Source organism: Hippopotamus amphibius, chromosome 5, assembly GCF_030028045.1.
Source record: "Hippopotamus amphibius kiboko isolate mHipAmp2 chromosome 5, mHipAmp2.hap2, whole genome shotgun sequence".
In the NCBI taxonomy this organism is placed as follows: Eukaryota; Metazoa; Chordata; class Mammalia; order Artiodactyla; family Hippopotamidae; genus Hippopotamus; species Hippopotamus amphibius.
In genome coordinates this window covers 26,812,074-26,831,794 of record NC_080190.1, presented here as the reverse complement: position 1 = coordinate 26,831,794, position 19,721 = coordinate 26,812,074, and the positions used below count along the sequence as shown (strand labels likewise).

General features: G+C 57.3%; 1 protein-coding gene across 8 annotated transcripts in view; it reads right to left on the bottom strand.

Moving 5' to 3' along the window:
- Positions 1-19,721, bottom strand: part of SH3PXD2A (SH3 and PX domains 2A) — a 240,117-nt gene that overhangs the window by 76,571 nt on the left and 143,825 nt on the right. For all 8 annotated transcript variants that reach the window (XR_009053830.1, XM_057735798.1, XM_057735797.1 and 5 more), the window contains one exon: positions 4,863-4,891. Coding sequence is in view for 6 of the 8 variants with exons in the window: in XM_057735798.1 (XP_057591781.1) it covers positions 4,863-4,891 (29 nt within the window). In the remaining 2 variants the exon portion in view is untranslated. The remainder of the gene's footprint in view (positions 1-4,862; positions 4,892-19,721) is intronic.

Here is a 19,721-nt window from a genome sequence, read left to right as displayed (position 1 = left end):
GGCCCTGGGTCCATCAGCTGACATGCTTTAAGGGCAGAGTTGAGGCTTCCCTGCAGAAGAAATTACACCTGTGGACTGCCACCGCAGCCAGCTCTTGGATTTCAGACTTGCCTAGCCAGCCCCCACAATTGCATAAGCCAGTTCCTTGCAAGAAATTTTATAGCTCCTACTGGTTCTGTTTCTCTAGCTGAACCTGACGGATACAACAGAATAGGTGAGGTCACGGAGCTCAGGTAAGGGATCTGCCCAAGGTCGTGGGCCTGAGAATGGGAGCCCAGGCAACCGGACATAAACTGCACCCCACGGCCCGCGCCCGGTCATCAAAACCCTCGTCCCTCCACTGCTGCCTGTGTCCTCATCCTCTCATCACCTGTCTCCTCCCCTTGACCACCTCCACTCACCAGTCAGAAAAAATCCTTCCAGGATCTAAGTCAGATTCATGTCCCCATCTCCTCAGAACCCCTTAGAGGCTCTTCATCTCACTCACAATGACAGCCAAAACCCGTAAGTGGCTGCCAAGGCCCTACAAGGGCTGAGCTATTGTCCCACCCCCACCACATCTCTGCTCTCCCTTCCTAACATCTGGACCTCCCCTACGTTCCACTCCCGCCACAGACCTCCCCTCCATGCCTTGAGCGGGCCCACATGCTCCCACCCCTGGGCCTTTGCACCGGCTGTGTGCCCTTGGCTCGGACTGCTCTTCCTCAGATAACCACGCCACTTCCTTGCTTCCCCGTCCAACAGTACATTCTCGTCGGCACAGTTCATCACCCAGAGCAGACTACAAACCCCTCGAGGGCAGAAAGGCACATTCCTGTAACCTCCACACTTTACACTGGCATACAGCTGGTGCTCAATAAGGTCAGCCGTAGTATCTGGTCTCCAAACAAGCCACACGTGGTCCTGCTCCCCACCTTTGCACAAGTGCTGTCTCTTGATTAGCAAAGCTCCTGCTCTCTGCCCCTAATCAGAAAAACTCCTCCTTTTCCCAGATAATGTCCCTGTCTCGAGGCCACAGCAACCTCTCTTTCCTGACCTGCAGCGTCATACGTGCACCCATGCCTTCTTCCATCCACCCGCCCACTCAACAAGCACCAGGGGACCCTGCTACAGGCATGAGCCTTGCCGCAAGATCTCTGCTTGTAGTGGGACACAGATAACAAGAAAACCCACAAGGTAATTAGAGTGTGGTCAGTGATGTGCAAGAAGCAGGGTGACTTGTGGAGACAGCTAGACAGTGGAGGTGGGGGCAGGTTCTCTGAGGTGACAAGCAGAAATCTTAAGGAGCCAGCCATGTGGGAACAGCATTCAGGCAGAGGGAACAGCAAGTGCAAAGACTGTGGAGAAAATGAACCTGATGTGTTTAAGGAATGGAAGGTGATGGGCGTGGCTGGTGTGGGAATGGGGGGATGCAGAATAAGGTAGAGCCCGGGGCAGGATGGCAGGCAGGGGCCAAAGAACACATGGCTCTGCAAGCCGGGATAAGGAGTTTTTCTGGGTGGGACAGGAAATCCTTGGAATTTAAGCAGAAAAGCACATTATCTGATCCATGTTTGGAAGCACTCACTCTAGCTGTGGTGTGGAGAACAGCGTAGGGGTAAGGGTGGGAGCAGACAGGCTGAGGAGGAAGATGGGGTCCTCCTGAGAGACGAAAGGGGCTTCCAACAGGTGTGGTGGTGGAGGTGGGAGAAGGGGATAGATCTTGAGGTCAGGTGGGAAGGTGAGAGGAAGGCAGGAGTCAAGGATGACTTCTTGATGCTGTGCTTGGGCAACAGGGTGGGTGGTGGGAGGAGGAAGATGCGAGAAGGAGCAGGTTCGTGGAGGGAAGGAACAGAGATAAATTTGAGGCTACCCTGTCTTCCAGCTCTCGTTGCCATCCTGCCTCCTCCATGAGGCTGTCAGCCACCTGAGAACTGTCTTCCTGTTGACTCCACCCTCTCCAGGCCTGCCTTGTAGTCTTGGCTCTGCACTCAATAGATCCCTAAATGTGACAAGAGATGACCGGGGAACAAGCATCCATGTTTTCCACGCAAACATCCCTGACTGGAGCGACCCTGGGAAGCTTCATGAGCTTCATCACAGAGCAGAGTGAAGCCTAAACGTGAACTCAAACCCTCACTTTGCCACAGACCCTGGAAAGCCACCCTTGGAGACTCAGCTTCTCATTTGTGAAATGGGAATCCCACCAGCCACCACACAATGCGGCTCTGAGCAGCAAATGAAGAAATATATGTAAAGTTGCCAGCACATAGTAGATGCTCACTAAATAATAACAGTAGCTAGAATTTCAGGAGAACTGTCCAGGTCGTAGGCAGTGTTCTAAACATGCTTACGTATATAAGTTTAACCATATGAGCTGCGTAGTCAGGGTTCCCCAGAGAAACAGAACAGGATATTGAGAGAGACACAGAGAGAGAGAGAGAGAGGAACTGGCTCACATGACTGTGGGGGCTTGGTGAGCCCACAATCTGATGGGGTAGGCTGACAGGCTGGAGACTCAAGGAAGAGTTGCAGTTCAAGTCCAAAGGTGATGGCAGAATTCCTTCTTGCTTGGAGAGGTCAGTCTCTCTCTTAAGGCCTTCAAGTGCTCGGATCAGGCCAAACCACATTAGGGAGGGTAATCTGCTTTACTCAACGTCCACTGATTGAAAAGTTAACCTCATTCCAAAAACACCTTCAGGGTACCATCCAGAAAAATTCTTGACCACATATCTGGGCACTGTGGCCCAGCCACGTTGACATACAACATTAAGCTTACAAGGTGGATAGGGACATTACCCCCAATTTACAGAAGAGAGGACAGGCACAGCGAGGGTAGGAAGGCTGTCCAAGGTCTGAAAAGCCAGACTCTAACCCCCTGCAGTCTGGCTCCAGAGCTGGCACTTTTACCCATGACACTAAGTGGCCATTATCGTAAGCACACCAACATAAATTAAATCTCTCCATCCATCCCTTTCCTGGCTGGAGAGTGGAAGGCAGAGAAACCGGGGAAGCTTTCCCTGGGTGGGGCCTTGCCTTGCTTAGGAAGCAGCACAGAATCTGAGCCTCAGAGATCGAGGGCAGGGAAGCTAGGAGGTTATCTGGTCCAGCCCTTGACTTTACTGAGGCCTAGAGTGGAGAAGGGACTCGCCCAGGGCTTCAGAAAGTAATGATGAAGGCAATGAACTAACACTTCTATAGCAGTTACTGTGCCCTAGGGACTTTCTGCATTACCTTATTGAATCTTCTACATGTGAGGTAGACACCATCATTATCTGTGTTTTTTAAAGGAAATGAGGAAACTGAGGCAGAGAGGTTATGAAAATTGAGATCACCCAGAGCTAGAATCTGAGCCCAGTCTCAACCAGTCACTGCACCTCTGAGGCCCAGGGCAAGCTTCTTGGGAAGGGAGGCGTGACAGAACGCAATTCCAGGTTTGCCCCTCCTTCCCAGTTCCCCCATCTAGGGCTCTGGCTGCAAGTGACCGCTGAGGAGGTGCTACAATTTCTCAAGTTCATGAGGCAGCCTCACCCTCCTGTTGACGGGCGAAACGCCCTTCTGCACCAGTGGTGGGCATACCTGAAACACCCCTGCCCAGGCGACAGGCATGTGTGCACTACTACGAAGCCCCACGGAACACATACAACCCCACGTACACACCCTCCCCCCCAAACCGGGACACATCTTTCCTTGTCCCAGTTAATATATAACCAAGCACTTGTACACACAAAACACACGAACCCTCAGACACACAGCATGCAATCGTAACTACCCCAATTCACAGCCCCTGCATCACACACAGGCACACAGACCTCTACTGATCCACAGTTCAAAGCACCCGGACACAAGTATCTCCCCACAACGTGAGCCATTAACACAAGCCGCTGTGTTCACACGCACTTCTCACATCCGCAAGGCCAGGCCCCAGGTGGTTGCCCACACCCATAATTCACCACCCCCACAAATACGGGCAACACACAAGCCCACACAGATCGCTCCAGTCCCTTCCCTGCCTCCACTCCCAGTACACGCTCAGCGCTAAGTACAAGGGACCACCCTCCCACAATTAACTGCACCCCGCCCACGTGCAGGCATTTGCCTAGTCCGTCCTCCCGCACCCAGAGAGAATCCTCCCGTGACCCCAGCGGACAGCGCCCAGCGCACAGCGCCCAGCGCACAGCGTCCCGCGGCTAAGGACCTGCCCGCCGCTCCCTGTCTCCATCCCCTTCGCAAACTCGGGCTGATGCCGGCACCTGTCGGGCCAATGCCAGGGTGGGTCGGTGCCCTACCATCGGGTCTCTGAGGGCCACCACGCAGAGCCCCCACCCCCGCAGCGTGGAGAACGCGCTCAGAGTTGGGGGAGGAGGGGAAGGTCTGCACTGAAGGCGTTAAAAACTCACAGTCACTCCAACACGACCCCCCCCCCCCGCCCCTTTACGGTCCTGGATCTCACCTTCCCACGGGGAAAACCCAGCATCGCATCTCTATTAACCCTTCCATCGCTGCCGCACCGCGGGAAGGACCCGGGGAGAAATCACAACTGTGCCCAGCCGTGGGCCTCGCAGCCCCAGGGGGAGGATCCCGCAGCACACGTTGAGGGGGCTTAGACCCCTCGCAAGACATCCCCACACTCCGCATGCACTCACTCCCATCCCCACCGGGGAGAGCCCGAGGGACACGGTGGGAGGGGTTGGTGCGGGGACCAGAGGTCTTAGGGGGCATGAGCTGGGAAGAGGGGCAACTGAAGGGAATCCTCTGGCCCCGTAGGACCGCAGGGCAGGCGGGCGAGGACAAGTCCCCAAAAGTCCTCCGCAGGGTCGGAGCGGCGCGTGCACGAAGCGGGAGGGGAGGTAGGAGGGAAGAACGCCCGGAGGCTCCCTTACCTGATTTCCTCTTGGAACTGCCATAGTCCCTGAAAAAGAAGCAACAACAAATAGACATGGTTAGGGTCGTGCGGGGGCGCGCGGCTGCGGGGCTGCGGGGCTGCGGCTGCCGGGCGCCCACGGGCCGGATGCTCATGTGATCCCCGCCGCCGGCGAGCCGCGCGCTCCGCAGCCGCACGCACTGCGCGCCGCGCCTGCCCGCGGGTCTCCCGCGCCAGCCCGGCCTCCGGGCGCGACCCGCCAGCCCCGCCCCGCCCCGCCGCCGCCGCCAGCACCCCCGCCCCGCCCCGGCCCGGCCCAACAGGAGCTGCGCGGCGGGCCGCTCGTGCCCTTTCCTAGGCACCTTCCCCCGTCCGTCCTCTGATGCGGGAGGGCGAGGCAGGTTTCCAGGCACTTCGTCAATAGCGAAACTGAGGCCCCCGGGGGAGTGGTCGCTAGAACCCCGGCCCTGCCCCGCGCTGGGAGCCCGCTCCCCACCCCTGCAGCGTTCCCCCTGCCAGTGCTTTACCTTGCCTGCTCTTGCCCACTCAGCCTTTAAAGTCGCGACTGAAATGGCACCTCCTCAACCTGCCTTCCTTGACACCCTCCCCCTGCTGGCTTCTGCGTAATGACAGTTTTGTGTGACCCTTTGATTAAAGTCTGAACCCACCCTAGACCCAAGGCTCCCTGAGGTCACACTGTGGCGTGTTCCCTCCCACTGCATCCTCTGGCCTGGCATAGGTGATGGATAAATAGGGGCCGCAGGTTGAATGTGGACCAGGAAGGCTCAGGCTGGGAACCTGGGGATTGGGTAGGGGGTGAGGCAGAGCACACTGTGAGGCCAGGAACAGTGGATGAACTTCTGAGTAACAGCGCTGGGTTCAAATCTTGTCACTGACGATAACTGTTGGGTGACCTGAGACACTTAACAGCTTTACCTGCCCTGCGCCGACCCAGCCTTGAGCCTGCCCTGCCCTCCAGCAAGGAATTAACCCAGACTCAGCAGCGGGCTACTTCCTAAATCCTGCCCGCACTGCCCTCCTGCCCTCGGCTCCTCTCAGGACCCCTTTATCCACCAGTCCTCAGGGGAGCCTCTAAGATGCTGGAGGTCTGTTAAGTTCTCAGGTAGAGCTGGCTGCTGATCAATGCTCTTCATTTCCCCTGGGATCAATGAAAATGTCAATTGCCTGGGTTTGGTGAACTGGCCAGCTAGGCCTGCCAACTGGAAAGAGGGGGGTCTCCTGGAGGAAAGGGTAGCAGGTCCACAGGGAAGGGAGTCACCCTCATGGACATTCCCCAAGATTCTGATCCTAGGAGTCTGGGGGGTGGCCTGGGCTTTGGGGACATTTGTTAAGCTCCAAGGTGATGTGAAGACAGCCAAGGATGAGGGGATCTCCCTCTCCAAGGCTCCCATGTTTCCCAAAGTTTGGACTCAGAACCCAGTGAATTGGAATGCTCGGGCTGAGACCTAGGAACCTGCATTTCTGATACCTTCCCCCTACAAGCCCTCCTGTTGAGAACCTCCTCAGTATTCCAAGGCTCTTCCAGTCCTCACATCCACACTAAAGCAGTCTATCATCTCCATTTTCAGATAAGGAAATAGAGGTTCAGCCACTGCCCAAGGTCATCCAAGCTGGAGAAGGGCTGTGGTTTATTAGTCCACCTGCCCGCATGGATGGGGGGTAAAGGGGAACCTGTTGAATCTGTTGACTCCAAAAGGCAGGTGGGACAGTTCCCATTTGCCCCCGTCCCCAACCTGGCAGTCCACGAAGGCCTGCTTGAGCCAGGGTCACCTGCCAGGGGTAGAAGGGAGACGGAAAGAGACTGTTCGGAGTGCCTGGCTGTGCCCGTTGAAACTCTGCTATGGGGAGAATTCCCAATGAGGAGGAGAGCCTTATATGGAGGCTACGTCCTGCCCAGAAGACTTACGTCTTCCAAGGAGAGAATTTGTTTCTCAGGCTTTTTTGCAGAGTGGGGCCTGGGGAAGGGCAGGGAGTGGAGGGCGAGGGGGGAACTGCTCCCCCCCCCCCCGCCCCACCCCACCATTTTCCTGCTGGTCCTGCAGGAGAAGCCTCTGGGCCGGGGACCACAGTGGCCCACTGCCCATCCCCTGGCTGCCGGCTGTCCAGACGCGGGGCGGGGGGGTTGGCTTCCTCACAGGGATGGCTGTCATCCCCCCTCTGTTTGTACAGCTGCGGCTGCCTAGGATTCTCTTTGAGCTTGTCAACAGCCCCAGAGAGCAGGTCATCACCATGTGACAGGGGAGCACTGAGGCTCAGGAGCAGGAGAGGGACAGAGTTCACAGGTGCTGAGGGCCCACTCTGTGCCAGGCCCGTCAGTGATTCTCAACCTGGTCATTTAACAGGATCACCTGGGGAGCAGGTTACAAGCTCAGATGCGGGGCCCCACCCTGGCCTGACCTAATGCAGTGTCTGCATCTCCGACGAGCCCCGCTGGGAGTTCTGAGGCCGGGCCAGTGTTGGCTGAGAACCTTGGGCCCAGCACAGTCTCCACCCCGTCACTACAACCCTGACAGGTAGGCAGGAGTGGTGCCAAGGGCACTCCAGTCACTGTCATAATCTCCATCAGGACCCCAGACATCTCGAAGAAACATTTGTGCTTAGTAAGAACAATGAGCTTGAGGTGCCAAAGAAGCTTCCAGACAAATCTCTCGGCCAGCCTGTTCTTCAACCAGAGTACGAGCCCTTCCCACCAAGGACTTCTGGATCCTGTGGTCTCCTTGCTTTGTAGGTGAAGACAGCAAAGCTTAGAGAAGCTGGACAACTTGTTCGAAGTCACACAGTGAGCAGGTGAGGCTGGGATGGGTTGGCTGAGAACTCAGGCCTTGCTCTGGGGCTCAAGACCGACTCCCAAATGCTGCCGCCAGTGGGTGCAGGGGAGGGAGGGCAACGCAAGGGCCTGGGGGCCTGAGAAACACAAGGGTTAACGGACTGGAGGCCGAGGCCCTGGCCGTGGGGGTGCCAGGCTGGGACTGGATGGTGGGAATGGCAGGCATAGGCATCCTTCACACAGCATCTGGCCTCCAGCCTGAGCAGGCGCAGCCCTAATAAGAAACCTCGTGGAAGTTTCCGGTTGGGCACCTTTTAGCAAAGCCGTTGCATATTTTTAGCTGCTGAATATGCTGAGAAGCAGCTTAGGTATCCAGTGGCTGGGACTCCCCCAGCCCTCACGTACCAGGGCATGGGGGGGGCGGGGAAGGCAGGGCTCTCCCACCTCTGGCATGCCCACCTCCCACTGCCCTGCAGTCAGTCCTGGTCTGGGCAGGACAGGAAGCCCTCTGTCAGGAGAGTCCAGTTCCCAAACCACTCAAGACCCCCTCCCCCCTCCCCTCCTCCCCCTCCCCTCCTCCCCCCTCCCCTCCTCCCCCCTCTCCTCCTCCCTTCCTCCCCTCCTCCCCTCCCCTCCTCCCCTCCTCCCCTTCTCCCTCCTCCCTTCCTCCCCTCCTCCCCTCCTCCCCTCCCCCCTCCCCTCCTCCCCTCCCCCCTCCCCTCCTCCCTCCCCTCCTCCCCTTCTCCCTCCTCCCCTCCTCCCCTCCTCCCCTCCCCCCTCCCCTCCTCCCCTCCCCTCCTCCCCTCCCCCCCCCTCCTCCCCCCCTCCTCCCCTCCTCCCCTTCTCCCTCCTCCCTTCCTCCCCTCCTCCCCTCCTCCCCCCTCCCCTCCTCCCCTCCTCCCCTCCGTGTTCAGTTCTTGCCCAGAGCTGGTGCTGACAGCTCTCACACTGCTGGTGATTCCACTCCCGGTAGGTCACAGTCTAGCCTGCTTCCGACTTGCTGCTGAATCACTATCTCCCAGGGAGTCACAGGAAGGAGAAAGGGAGGGCAGGCGAGAGCTAGCGCCTCCCTCTAGGGCCGCCAGAAGCTAATGTAATTGAAGAGGCCTCCCAGGCTGCCCTGACACGGCTCTATCAGGCCGCGCAGCCTTCTCTGCAACTGGTCGGGGTAAGATGGTGACCAAGACCACAGTGACCAACCATCCTGGGCAAACGGGGACATGGGGCTTTCAGGGCTCAAACTGGGAAGGTCACAGACAAACCAGGATAACTGGTCACCCGATGGTCCACAGGTCAGGCCTGGCTGGGGGAAAGGGACTGAGTTCCTCCAACCCAGCATCCCACCCCGCCCTCATTTAAACAGGGCCGCTTCCCCCAGCATGACATAAACGGTTCCTCTCTTGGCCCTTCCACTTAGGATGATGCCGTCTGCGGTGTGAGGGCAGGTGCTGGAAGCAGACAGCTACTCTCCACTACTTGCTGGCTGGGTGGTCATCCTGAGCTACTTCCTTTACTTCTTGAGCCTCTATTTCTGTCTGTAGAATGAGGATCATCACTGTACCAACCCATCAGGATTTGGGGAAGATGAAATACACAGTTCTTATAAAGGGGTGCCCATAGTGCCCAGCACAGAAAATGCTATAGAAATGACCATTCTTTCGCACCTGGACCTGAGCCCACCTCTGCTGTTAACCAAATGTCAAAGGCCCTTTTGAACTTGGACCCTGCAGAACCCCCTAAAACCAAAGGAAGGCGCTTCTTCTTGAGGACCCCACCATGACGCGGGTGACACAGTGCCACTCAGGGCTGAGTCCAGCTCCCCTATGCAGAGTTTTGGGCTTTCAGACACCAAACCAGCACTGGCCTCTGTCTAGTGCCATCCTCCCAGGGAAAGCCTGTTTGTACACAACGTTTGAACAGAGCTCGTCTGGAAACAGTCATGTTTTCAGGGTGACACTGACCCGCGGGAATTGGCACGCTCTGGACTCATTTATTGGGATGTGTTTAACCTCCAAGGAGCGGCAAAAGCTTAGAGCCCCCAAACCAAGAGACGTTCGTGCTAATGGCGCCCAGAAGGGTCAGCTTTCTTTTTTTCTTCCCCCTCTCATTTCTCTTGGTGAGACATGCTGTGCTCCTTCCCTGGACATTCCAGTGAAGGGGCTGCTGCTGGAGACAGAAAAGAGGGAGCGGCTGGAGGGAGGGGGCGGGAAAGGCATTTAACAGTTCCTGTGTCTGGACCACCTGTTCTTGCACGTTTCCCCTCCCTCTGCCCTTTCTTGAACAGACATTTGCCCCTCAGTGCTATGAAGTAGGCAGAGGTGGAGGTAACCCGTTTTATGGCTGTGGAGACGGAGGTCCCGAGGGCTCAAGTGGCGTGTCCGGGCTCCTGAAGCTCCACTGACATCCTGACCCGGAGGGCTCCCCAGGCTGAGGTCCACCAGGGAACGGGGTGCAAGGAGAGGATGTATATAGGCAGGAGAAGCAGGCTCTCGCTGGGGAAAGGAGGTGGCCATCCTGCCAGTCAAGGTTCCCAGAGTGAGAGGCAAAGCCAGGAAGAGCCCCTATGGCAAGGCAGAGACCAGGAAAGGAAGACCCGTCTGGCCGGCCGGCTCTAGGGAAGGAGGCTGAGCTGGAGTTCTGAGTGCTACAGGGCCGTGCCCTCTGCTGCCTGCTGCCCTCCTCCCCCCGCCCCCCCCAGCTGTCGCTCCCATCAGTGAGTGCCCTGGCAGAGGAGGACAGGCAGGCACGGCCAGCATGATGTTCTCACCCTGCTGTCTGCTGGCTGACATTGGCTGCTCGGCCCAGGACGCCTGTCTGCAGGGCTGCAGCCGCTGAGAACTGTGGTTGCCAGATGGCTGTGGGTGACCTTGAGAGCCAAGTGGTCTTGGGGATGTGGGCGGTACTTAGAATATGGGGGCTGGGGGCGATGGTAGGCAACGTTGGCCAGGGGAGTGAGGTGGAGCCCTTGAGGTATGTAGTGATGGTTTTGATTGCTGTTACTAACCAATAAGCACTTTCCAGCTCCTTCTGGAGGCTGCCTCGTGAAGGCCTGCACAGGCACAGAAGGAATATGCGACATGCAGAAGGTCTCCAAGTTTGGGGTGAAATTAGGGGAACAAAACTACATAGCACAGTGAGAAAGGTAGCATGCTGAGACAATCCATGCTGAGAGTCACAGAAGGTACATTCCAGATGCAGAGAAAAGAGATCCCAGGGCTGCAGGACATCCAAGATGGCTTCCTAGATGAGGAAGCCTTGAGCTGAGGCTTGAAGGGTCAGAGGAGTTTGGATCCATGGAGAGGGCAGAGGGGAAAGTTCAAGAAGCAGGAACAAGTAGCTCCAAAGAGGAGGCGCTGAGCTACTGGGGAGGGTTGGTGAGCAGAGGAACAGGCAGGGAAAGGCCAGGCTGGGGGCAGGGGTGGGGATGCAGGGGGAGGAGGGATGGGTAGGGCTTTGATGTCCTACTGTGAAATCTGGAACATTTCAGAATCAGGGAGTGATGGGGTCAAAGCCTGGCTGGAGAAAGGTTTTTTTGTTAAGAGGTGAGATAGAGGGGCTTCTCTGGTGGTGCAGGTTAAGAATCCACCTGCCAAAATAGAGGACACAGGTTTGATCCCTGGTCTGGGAAGATCCCACATGCCGCGGAGCAACTAAGCCCGTGCGCCACATGGCTTACTGAGCCTGTGTTCTAGAGCCCATAAGCTACAACTGGTGAGCCCATGTGCCACAACTACTGAAGCCTGTGTGCCTAGAGCCCATGCTCTGCCACAAGAGAAGCCACCACAAGGAGAAGCCCGCGCACCACAATGAAGAGTGGCCCCCGCTCACCGCAACTAGAGAAAGCCCATGTGCAGCAACAAAGACCCAATGCAGCCAATAAATAAATAAAAACAAAAAACAAAACAAACAAAAAAGAGGTGAGGTGGACAGCTTGGGGGGCGGGCAGGAGAGGCTGCGACAACTCTGGGCCTGGATGTCAACTGAGCCACGGGGTTCTGGGCCTGGCTCTGCCCCTCCGTGGCTGGTGAACCTGCACGAGTCACCTCAAACCAGTGCCTTCTGAATGCCGGTTGTGACCCGTTAGTGAGCTCTGAAATCAACTTGGTGGGTCCCCACAAGCATTTTTAACAGGTAGAAGGCACAAAATGATCGTGTCACCCATAGTTAAGATTAAATACTGTTTTGTGAACTTGGGTTTCAGATGACCATCTACTTATCTACCTCCTTGTCTGTATTCGGTTGTGATCTCATCGTGGCAGGAAAAGGTTTAGAAACACCAACAAATTCTCGAGCCCTCATTATACCCATCCCTACAAGGGGGCCACTCTGAGTGTCCTCATGGCCTGTTAACTCTCTGTGGAACCAAAACAGTGAGTCACTCCAAAAGCCGAGCAGGGAGGCTCTGAGGGCAGGACCTTCAGGTCGGCTGAGGGCTGGAGGACATCAGGGCAGTTTTCCACCCCACTTAGCCCCTAGCTGGGTTTTTGTTCTGGCTTTTGAGAGCCTTTGCACGGAATGGTCTCGAGGGGCAGCAACCTCTAGGGAAGACAGACGGAGGGGGCATGGATCTATTCTTTGCCCCCATTTGCGCCCTGATCTAAACTGTGGCACTGAGGGCCCTTGTGTCCAACAAGAATCCTTCCTTTCTCTGCAGGGACTGTTTTCTCCAGGGTTCTGAGAATGGGGCCCATTGTGACCACGTGGACAGTCCAGAGAGGCCGGAATTCCTGCCCCGGGCAAAAAAGCTGAATTCCTGGGGAGGGAAGAGGTCCTCCCCCCCCCCCCACCCTCTGCCCCAAGCTGTGTCCCAGAGAGGCCCACGCCAGGGCAATCGCAGACCCAGAAACCTCCCAGGCCTTGTGCTGGTCTCCCAAACATCCCAGAGGGGCTCTGCTGCTGTTCTGTCCACAGCAAAAGGACAAAGCTCTGTCTGTCTGTCTGTCTCCTCACCACGACTGGACTCACCACTCTGGCAGAGGCCGTGAGCATATGTCCAGCCCGGGGACGGCTCCACTGTGTCCGGGCCTCCAGCAGAGGGTTAAGAGTGTGCGCGGGGTCAAGCCTGTCCAGCCACTTACCACTCTGTGACAGAGGCAAGTTTCTTAACCTCTCTGTACCTTCCTTGGTCGAAGGGATAAAATTTGTTCCCATCTTGTTGTTGTGGGGTTATCTGGGATAATGTGCAAAGCTCTTCGAATGGCATCGGGGGACAGGTGGAGAGGCTCCCTGGCCAACAGCCTGGACTCAGGAGAGGGGCTAGATTTGGAGTGCGGACGGCGGCCAGAGTGGAGGAGGTGCTGACTGGCCCCTCACCAGCATAGGCTTCAGAAAAGCCTGGCTCCATCGCCCAGGGTGCCAGCTCAGGACCGGGAAACCAAACAGGCCAGGGTTCCCACCTGTGTGCATCCAAAGTGCCTCACCCAGATGTGACTGACGAGCAGTCTGTGGAGGAGGGGGAGGAAGGGGCCGTGACAAAGTGCTGCGATGGGGTTCCACCGTGAAATCCCCGGAGAGAAGGGCAAGGAGGGTCTTGCATGTTTGGAGGCCTCATGTTTGGAGGCCTCCCCTGTCTCTCTCCAAGTACATTTGACTGTCCATCTGTCCATCCATCTGTCCGTCCATCCATCCATCCATCCATCCATCCATCCATCCATCCATCCATCCATCCATCCATCCATCCATCCATGTCTTAGCTGAGAGGTTGCTGTAGACCCAGCCTTGTGTCTGAGCAGAAGTGGTGGGAAACACAGTCCCACCCTTACACGGCACACCATCTAGTCTGAGACACAAGACAAACACCCAGGAAAAGGAAACCTACAAGTCACCTTGTGATTAGGTTCGCCACAAGACTGGTCAAAGGGGTATGTTGTAGAGGCATTCCCCGAAGGGGTGATCAGAGCGGTCTGGGTGGTTGGGGAGGGCTGCCTGGAAGGAGGGGCAGTAGAGCTACCCTTGAAAGATGGATATTTAGAAAGAACAGAGGTGGGAAGGAGAGTTGGGATGGAGGGGATGATGGGAGCAAAAGTGCAGGGGCAGGGACAGATGTGGGATCGTGCGTGTGCCTCTGGGAGGCTGCATACCTCGGAGGACAGGACATGCAGCTGGGGCTGGATTGCAAGCAAAGGAAAATGGCTCAGATTTTAGAAGGAGAAACCCAGTGGCGATGTTTGTAACTAAAGATTTTCTCCTGGAAAGTGGTGACACCAGCTCTGTGACTGAGAATTGGGTTCCCATCTGGTTCTGGTTTTCCTGTTCAGGATGCAGGATGGGGACTTGTTTCAGGAGACAGAAGACTGCTTTGCTCCCCAAGCCACAGCGGCCCCATCTGCAGAGGTGTGTCTCATCTATGTGTGTGTGTGTGTGTGTGTGTGTGTGTGTGTGTGTGTGTGTGTGTGTGTGTGTGTGCGCGAGGCAGACACCACAGTCCCACTGCTGAGCAGACCTCCCGGTGGCTCCTTGGCTGTGGGCCCTGCACTCCCCAGCCCTGGCCTAATTTTGAGCTGGGGTTGGAAAGTTGGGAGCTTGGGCCAATGGCTTCCTGCTTCCCATGGAGGCCCAGGAGCCCATCCAAGGCCCAGCTGTGCTTGTTCCTACCTCGGCCTCTGTGGGAAAGAGTGCTTGGAGCAGGGCCCCAACCTTCTTCCAGGCACCGAGCCCACCTGCCCTGCCTGGGAGGGCGTGGGCTCTTAGAGCTTGTGTGGTCGCCTGTGACAGTGAGAGAACTGTCTCCCAGATTTTCCCGAACTCCGTATCACAAACACGTAAACACTGAACACCCACAAATGCCAGCCCCTTGACTCCTGGTTTCTGCTCTCTCTGAGGCAGGTGCCTTAGGCCCATTTTACAGATGAGGCTCAGACAGGTTAAGTAGCTTGCTGGTGCCTCAGAGCTAGCAACGGAGAAGCAAGTTTGCAGACTCAGGGTTGTCTGTGCTGACGGCCACCACACGCACCCTCCCGCCCTCTCTAGTGTCTCACAACCTTCCAGAGCCTGAGGAGGGGCACCTTGTCCAGAAAGGCCACTGATTTTGATGACTTCCAATGGTACCGAGTGTCCCAGCTTGGCCCCAGCACCGACGAGTGCCTACCTGGTGCTGCCAAATAGACGTCTCTGCGCCCACTGATGGAAATGGCCTCTATCTGCACTGTCCACCAGCCACCAGCTGCTGTGGCTGCTGAGCACTTAGGAGGGGGCTAGTGTGACCCAAGTACTAAATTTTTTTTTTTTTTTTTGGTCGTGCAGCTTGTGGGATCTTAGTTTTCTGAGCAGGGACTGAACCCGGGCACCAGCCATGAAAGCCCAGAATCCTAACCACTAGGCAACCAGGGAACTCCCCAAGAACTAAATTTTTTAATCTTAATTAAAATTGTGATGTAAATCGCCACAGTGGACTGGGCAGTGCGGCCTAGACCGATGGCCCGAATCGGGCACCGGCAGGTAGGTTTATCTGGCTCACACGGGGTTGTGTGTGTAGCTGCCTGGGTTCAAATCCCAGCTCTGCCAGACAGGTTTAGGGTCTCTCTGTCTCCATTTCCACTCTGTAAAATGAAGAGACTGACAGGACCCACCTAATTGGATTGCTGGAGGATAAAACAAGTTACCGTGTAGTCACTACCTAGTGCACAGTGAGGCTCGATAAAGGTGTCTCTAGCCCAGGCCTCCGGCCCTCGCTGCAGGCAGGCCCAGCAGGTAACCCTGGTGGGGGAGTGGGGGTGGGGGTGGGAAGGGGCTGCTGGAGGAGGAGCTTGGGAAGGATGTGAGGAGACTGGCCTGGCTGGCCCCAGGGGGGTGGGCCGAGGCTTGGGGTATCTGTGTAGAGGTGAAGGAACTCGGACTCAGAGGGGCAAAGCCACTTCGCCACGACCGCGTGGCAGGTGGCAGAGCTGAGTGGTTCAAGCCCATCTAAATGACTGTATTCCTTTCACGCGCCCCAGGAATCCCCGCGGCTGCCAGGCTTCCCGGGGCCTCGGCGGGAGGCCGGGCGGCAGGAGTGGCAGCAAGCCTGGGTTCCCCTCACCGCTGGACCGAGCGGCCCACAGAGTAAAGCTGCTCCCTGCGGGGCGCGTGGGCGCTGCACTCCGGGCAGCGGGTGGGGAGAGCAGGGGGCAGCTCTGCTCGGGCCAGTGTACCCGGGGAACCTGGGGCGCTCCCAGGCCAGCCTAGGTCCGGGCCAGCTTGGGGCCTCCCAGGGCTCTGCCCACCAGCCCTGAGCGGCATGTGAGAGAGAGGGTCTAAGGGGTGTCCCCAAAGACAGCAAACGGGGCCACCCCGTGTGGGGTTCCCGCGACCTGGGGGACGGCAGCCCTCTCTGTGCCTCAGTTTCCTTGACTGAAATAATCATGGCATCAGACTGGGCCCCGTGTGACTCCTGCAAAGAGGCTTCCAGCTCCAGGCCCTAGGTGGGCCTGCATCCTACTTGCTACAGGAGGGGCAGCCTGGGAGCCCCGGATACCAGCTTCCCGCCCCAGCCCTCCTCCCACCAGCCTTCCTGTCAGCACTGGACCTGCGCTCTCTCTTCTGGGTTCACCGGGACACCCGTTACAGATCCCAGTGGGCCAGCCCCGGGCCATCGCCTCCAGCCTCCACCATGTAATGACATCACCAAGAAGTCCCCAGAGGCCCTGAGCAGGTGTGAGCCCTTGGACCCCAGAGCATGATGGGAAATGGCGAGGGGGATGGAGGGAGTGGGTCGGGTCACCCCACCCTGAGTGAGCCCTTCTTTCCCAAAGGTGGGGGGGCTGAGGCATGCTGCTATTATGGCTACTGCTACTATTATTATCACCAATATCATAGCTGACAGGAATGGTGTATTTTTCCAGCATTTACATTATGCCAGGTACCAAACTAAGCCCTTGACACACATCAGCTCATTTTATCCTCATAATACTCCTATGTGGTAAGTTCTCTTATTTCCCCCATTTTACAGAAAAGTAATAGAGGATCAGAGAGGGCATGTCACTTGCCCAAAGTAACACAGCTTGTGAGACCAAACTGCCTTAGTCTAGTGCTCAAATCATTTACCACCTTGTGGCTGATAAGGACACCTGTAAAGTTCAGATAGATGCGCTAAATTGGGAGTAGGTGGGGAAGATGAAGGCAAAGACTCAGGGCCAGAAATACCAAAAGGACGCCGAGTTCTAGATACTTCATTTTCACAGCATCAGCTCTGATGTGAGCACAGCTGCGGGAAAGAGGAAGCCTGGCCGTGACACGTGACAAGTGTCCACGACCACCTGTGCTTAGAGGCACAGTGGTTTCTGGTTCTAACGGCCCCTCTTCCTGGCTGCTTCTCAGAGGCTCTGCAGCTGAACTGAGCCTTCACGGGCTGCAGCCCGAGGACGGCCTGGCTTCATCCAGGGCAGGTTTACAGTCTCCAGAGAAGCTGTTTCTCTCAAGGGAGTTTTCATAAGTTCTGGGGACAGTAACCCTGGGTCAGTGCCATCCTGGGTCCGTCTCCCTCTGACTTTCTCTCCTTCCCCTCCTCCAGCTCCCAGCCCAGTGCGGGTCCCCAACACCCCCAAACCCAGCCTGCCACAGCACCCTCTCTTTTCCTTTGTGGCTCTTACTACCACATCTTTGCTGCTCCCTGCCCTCCACTGCAGACTCTGTGAGGCAGGAACTGTGATGTCTCCAGGCCTCGCATAGGGCTGGACACCACTGGTGTTTGCTGAGTGAGTGCACGAAAGCCCTGGCTACGGGCAACCAGGCTCAGGGCTGCTGGGTGGTTCCGAGGAGCTGACCAGAGCTGCTCAGTGTTACACTGCACTGTCCCCCAGGCAGCCCTCCCCTCCCTCCCCCCCGCACTAAAGCCCAGTGGAAATGCCACTTCCTCCAGGAGGTCTTCCTTGATAATTATAGATGGATCAGCAAGTGCAGGTGCTAGTTTGTGTAAAATACAAAAAGCCTTGAGCAGTCTCCATGGGCAGAGTCCACCCTTATGACTTGGTGCGTTCCCTGTCCATTTGAGGATGGCTGGGTCTCCTGTGCTCCATCCTCTGTCTGGGACGCCACCCTGGCAAGTGTGTCTCTCTCGTCCCCCAGCTGGACCACAGTGCCTTCCTGCCTCCTCTGCCTGTGTCCCCAAGTCTGTGAACAAGGCCACGTGTGTGCTCAGGAGGTATTGACTGTGTGCCGGGCACAGTGAGATGTGCTTCATGTACCTTATCTCTATTCTCTTGACCACTCCAAAAAGAAGGTACTATCATTACCCCCATTTTCCAGATGGGAAAATCAAGGCACAAAAAGCTTAAATTGCTAGCCCAGTGGCAGAGCTCATATTTGAAATGGGTGTCAGCTGACTCCCAAGACTGTGCTTAGAACCATCACCGTCTTTGCAGTCTCTTGGCCTTCCCGTACCCCACCCCCCAAAACCCCCGCCCCAGCCTGATGCCCCTGCTTATAAGCGTCTGTCCGTCCAGGCCTCTCCCTCCCTGTCTCTGAACCCTTCCTCAGCATCCAAGTCCAGGTGGAGGTCCGGCTCCCCCAGGCTGCCTTCCCTGCCCACCTCTGGCCCCCAGAGGTCTGGCTCCCTCTCCAGGGTCCCCCTGCCCTCCCCTCCTGGTCTGAGCATCTCCGCCAGGTCTGCTTGACCACTTTATACTCAATGACTGACCCTGGTGCACTGGCCAGGCCCACCCTCCTGGGGAGAGGACCGCAGGGGACTGGCCCCTTCTCGCAGGCCCTCCAGAGAGCTTTAGCTTTAGCCCTCAGGCATTGAGCAGACTCACATCTATTTACAGAGACTCAGTGCTTAGTGCCAAAGGGCCCACAGCCCCAGAGCCCCAGGCCATGGTGGGGCAGTGCTTGCCCTCCTTCCCTGCAACTGCTGGCTCTTTCCTCTGATTCCCTGCAGCACCATCAAGGCTCCTCTGTCCTCAACAAGCATTTGCCAGCACCTATTACATGCCAGGCCCTGTGGTCACAGCACGGAGTAAAACAGGACTCCTCCCCTGCCTGGAGAAGGACAACACAACCAGAAAAAGCCAAATGATAAACAGGGTGAAGAGCTGTGAAGAAAGGGATCAGGATGCTGAAGTGGAGAAAGAAAGGGAGGGCTCTCGAGGAAGAGGGGATTAACGGGGCGCCGGAGGGACAGATGGAAAGGCGGCAACCAGGGCTGAGGCAGGGGCGGGGCCGGGGGCTATGGGTGGGACAAGGACCAGGCCTTCCCAGGAGCAGGCCACGGGGAAGCTCCTGGAAGCCCTAAGCTCCGCAGAAAGCCTGGAGAGCTCCCTCCCTTGCTATTTGGAGGTGGCCTAGAAGAGGGCGAAGGAAGAACAGGAGGGCAGGAGGAAGAAACAGCCGGGGGTCCCAGCACCCCCGCCCTCGGGTGGGGCAGCCCTGCAGCCAGAGCTCTGCTCCCCACAGGTTCCTGGGAGAGGGGCCCCAGCTGCCCCCGGGGTAGCTGCTTGATTACCAGGCACCGCGTTTGGCCGCCTTGCCTCCCTCCCCCACCTTTCCTCGCTCCCTCACTGGTATCTTCTCCCGAATAAGCTGCTGGAGCGCAAACCCTCACCCTCAGATCCGCTTCTGGAGGACTCCGAACCAAGACGCCCCTCTCTCCCTGACCCTGGCAAGAAGCATGCCCCACCTGCCCCCCGTTCCTGCGGCCACCCACCCAGCACAGTGCCTGACACCCAGCGGGGGCCCCACCCAGACACGCCGGGTGGGGCCCATGTGGGAGAACCGTGTCCCGAGGTGCCTGCCTGCAGCGTCGCAGGGTGCCCTCTCCTGCCTGGGGTGGAGGCCGGGGCACTCCAGGATACGAGCCTTGAATTCTTTGGCTTGGCAGGCGCCGCCTTCTCTAATCAGGAGCCTGCCCCTGCGTAATTAAATCAGACCGGACCACAGCCCAGCTCCCACTCCCCCACCATTCACAGCAGCCAGCAGCCGGCCCCTCCTCCCTGTCCCTCAACCAGGCCCGGATTCAAGTCTCTGTGAGGGCCTCCAGGTGCCCTTCTCTGCACCAGCACTCAGGATGCTCTGGAAATCAGCCGGGAGAGTTTCCGAGCGCTGGAAAGAACACTGGGCTCTGAGTCAAAAAACCTGGTGCAAATCCAGTTTCTCTGGGTGACCTCAGGCAAATCGCTT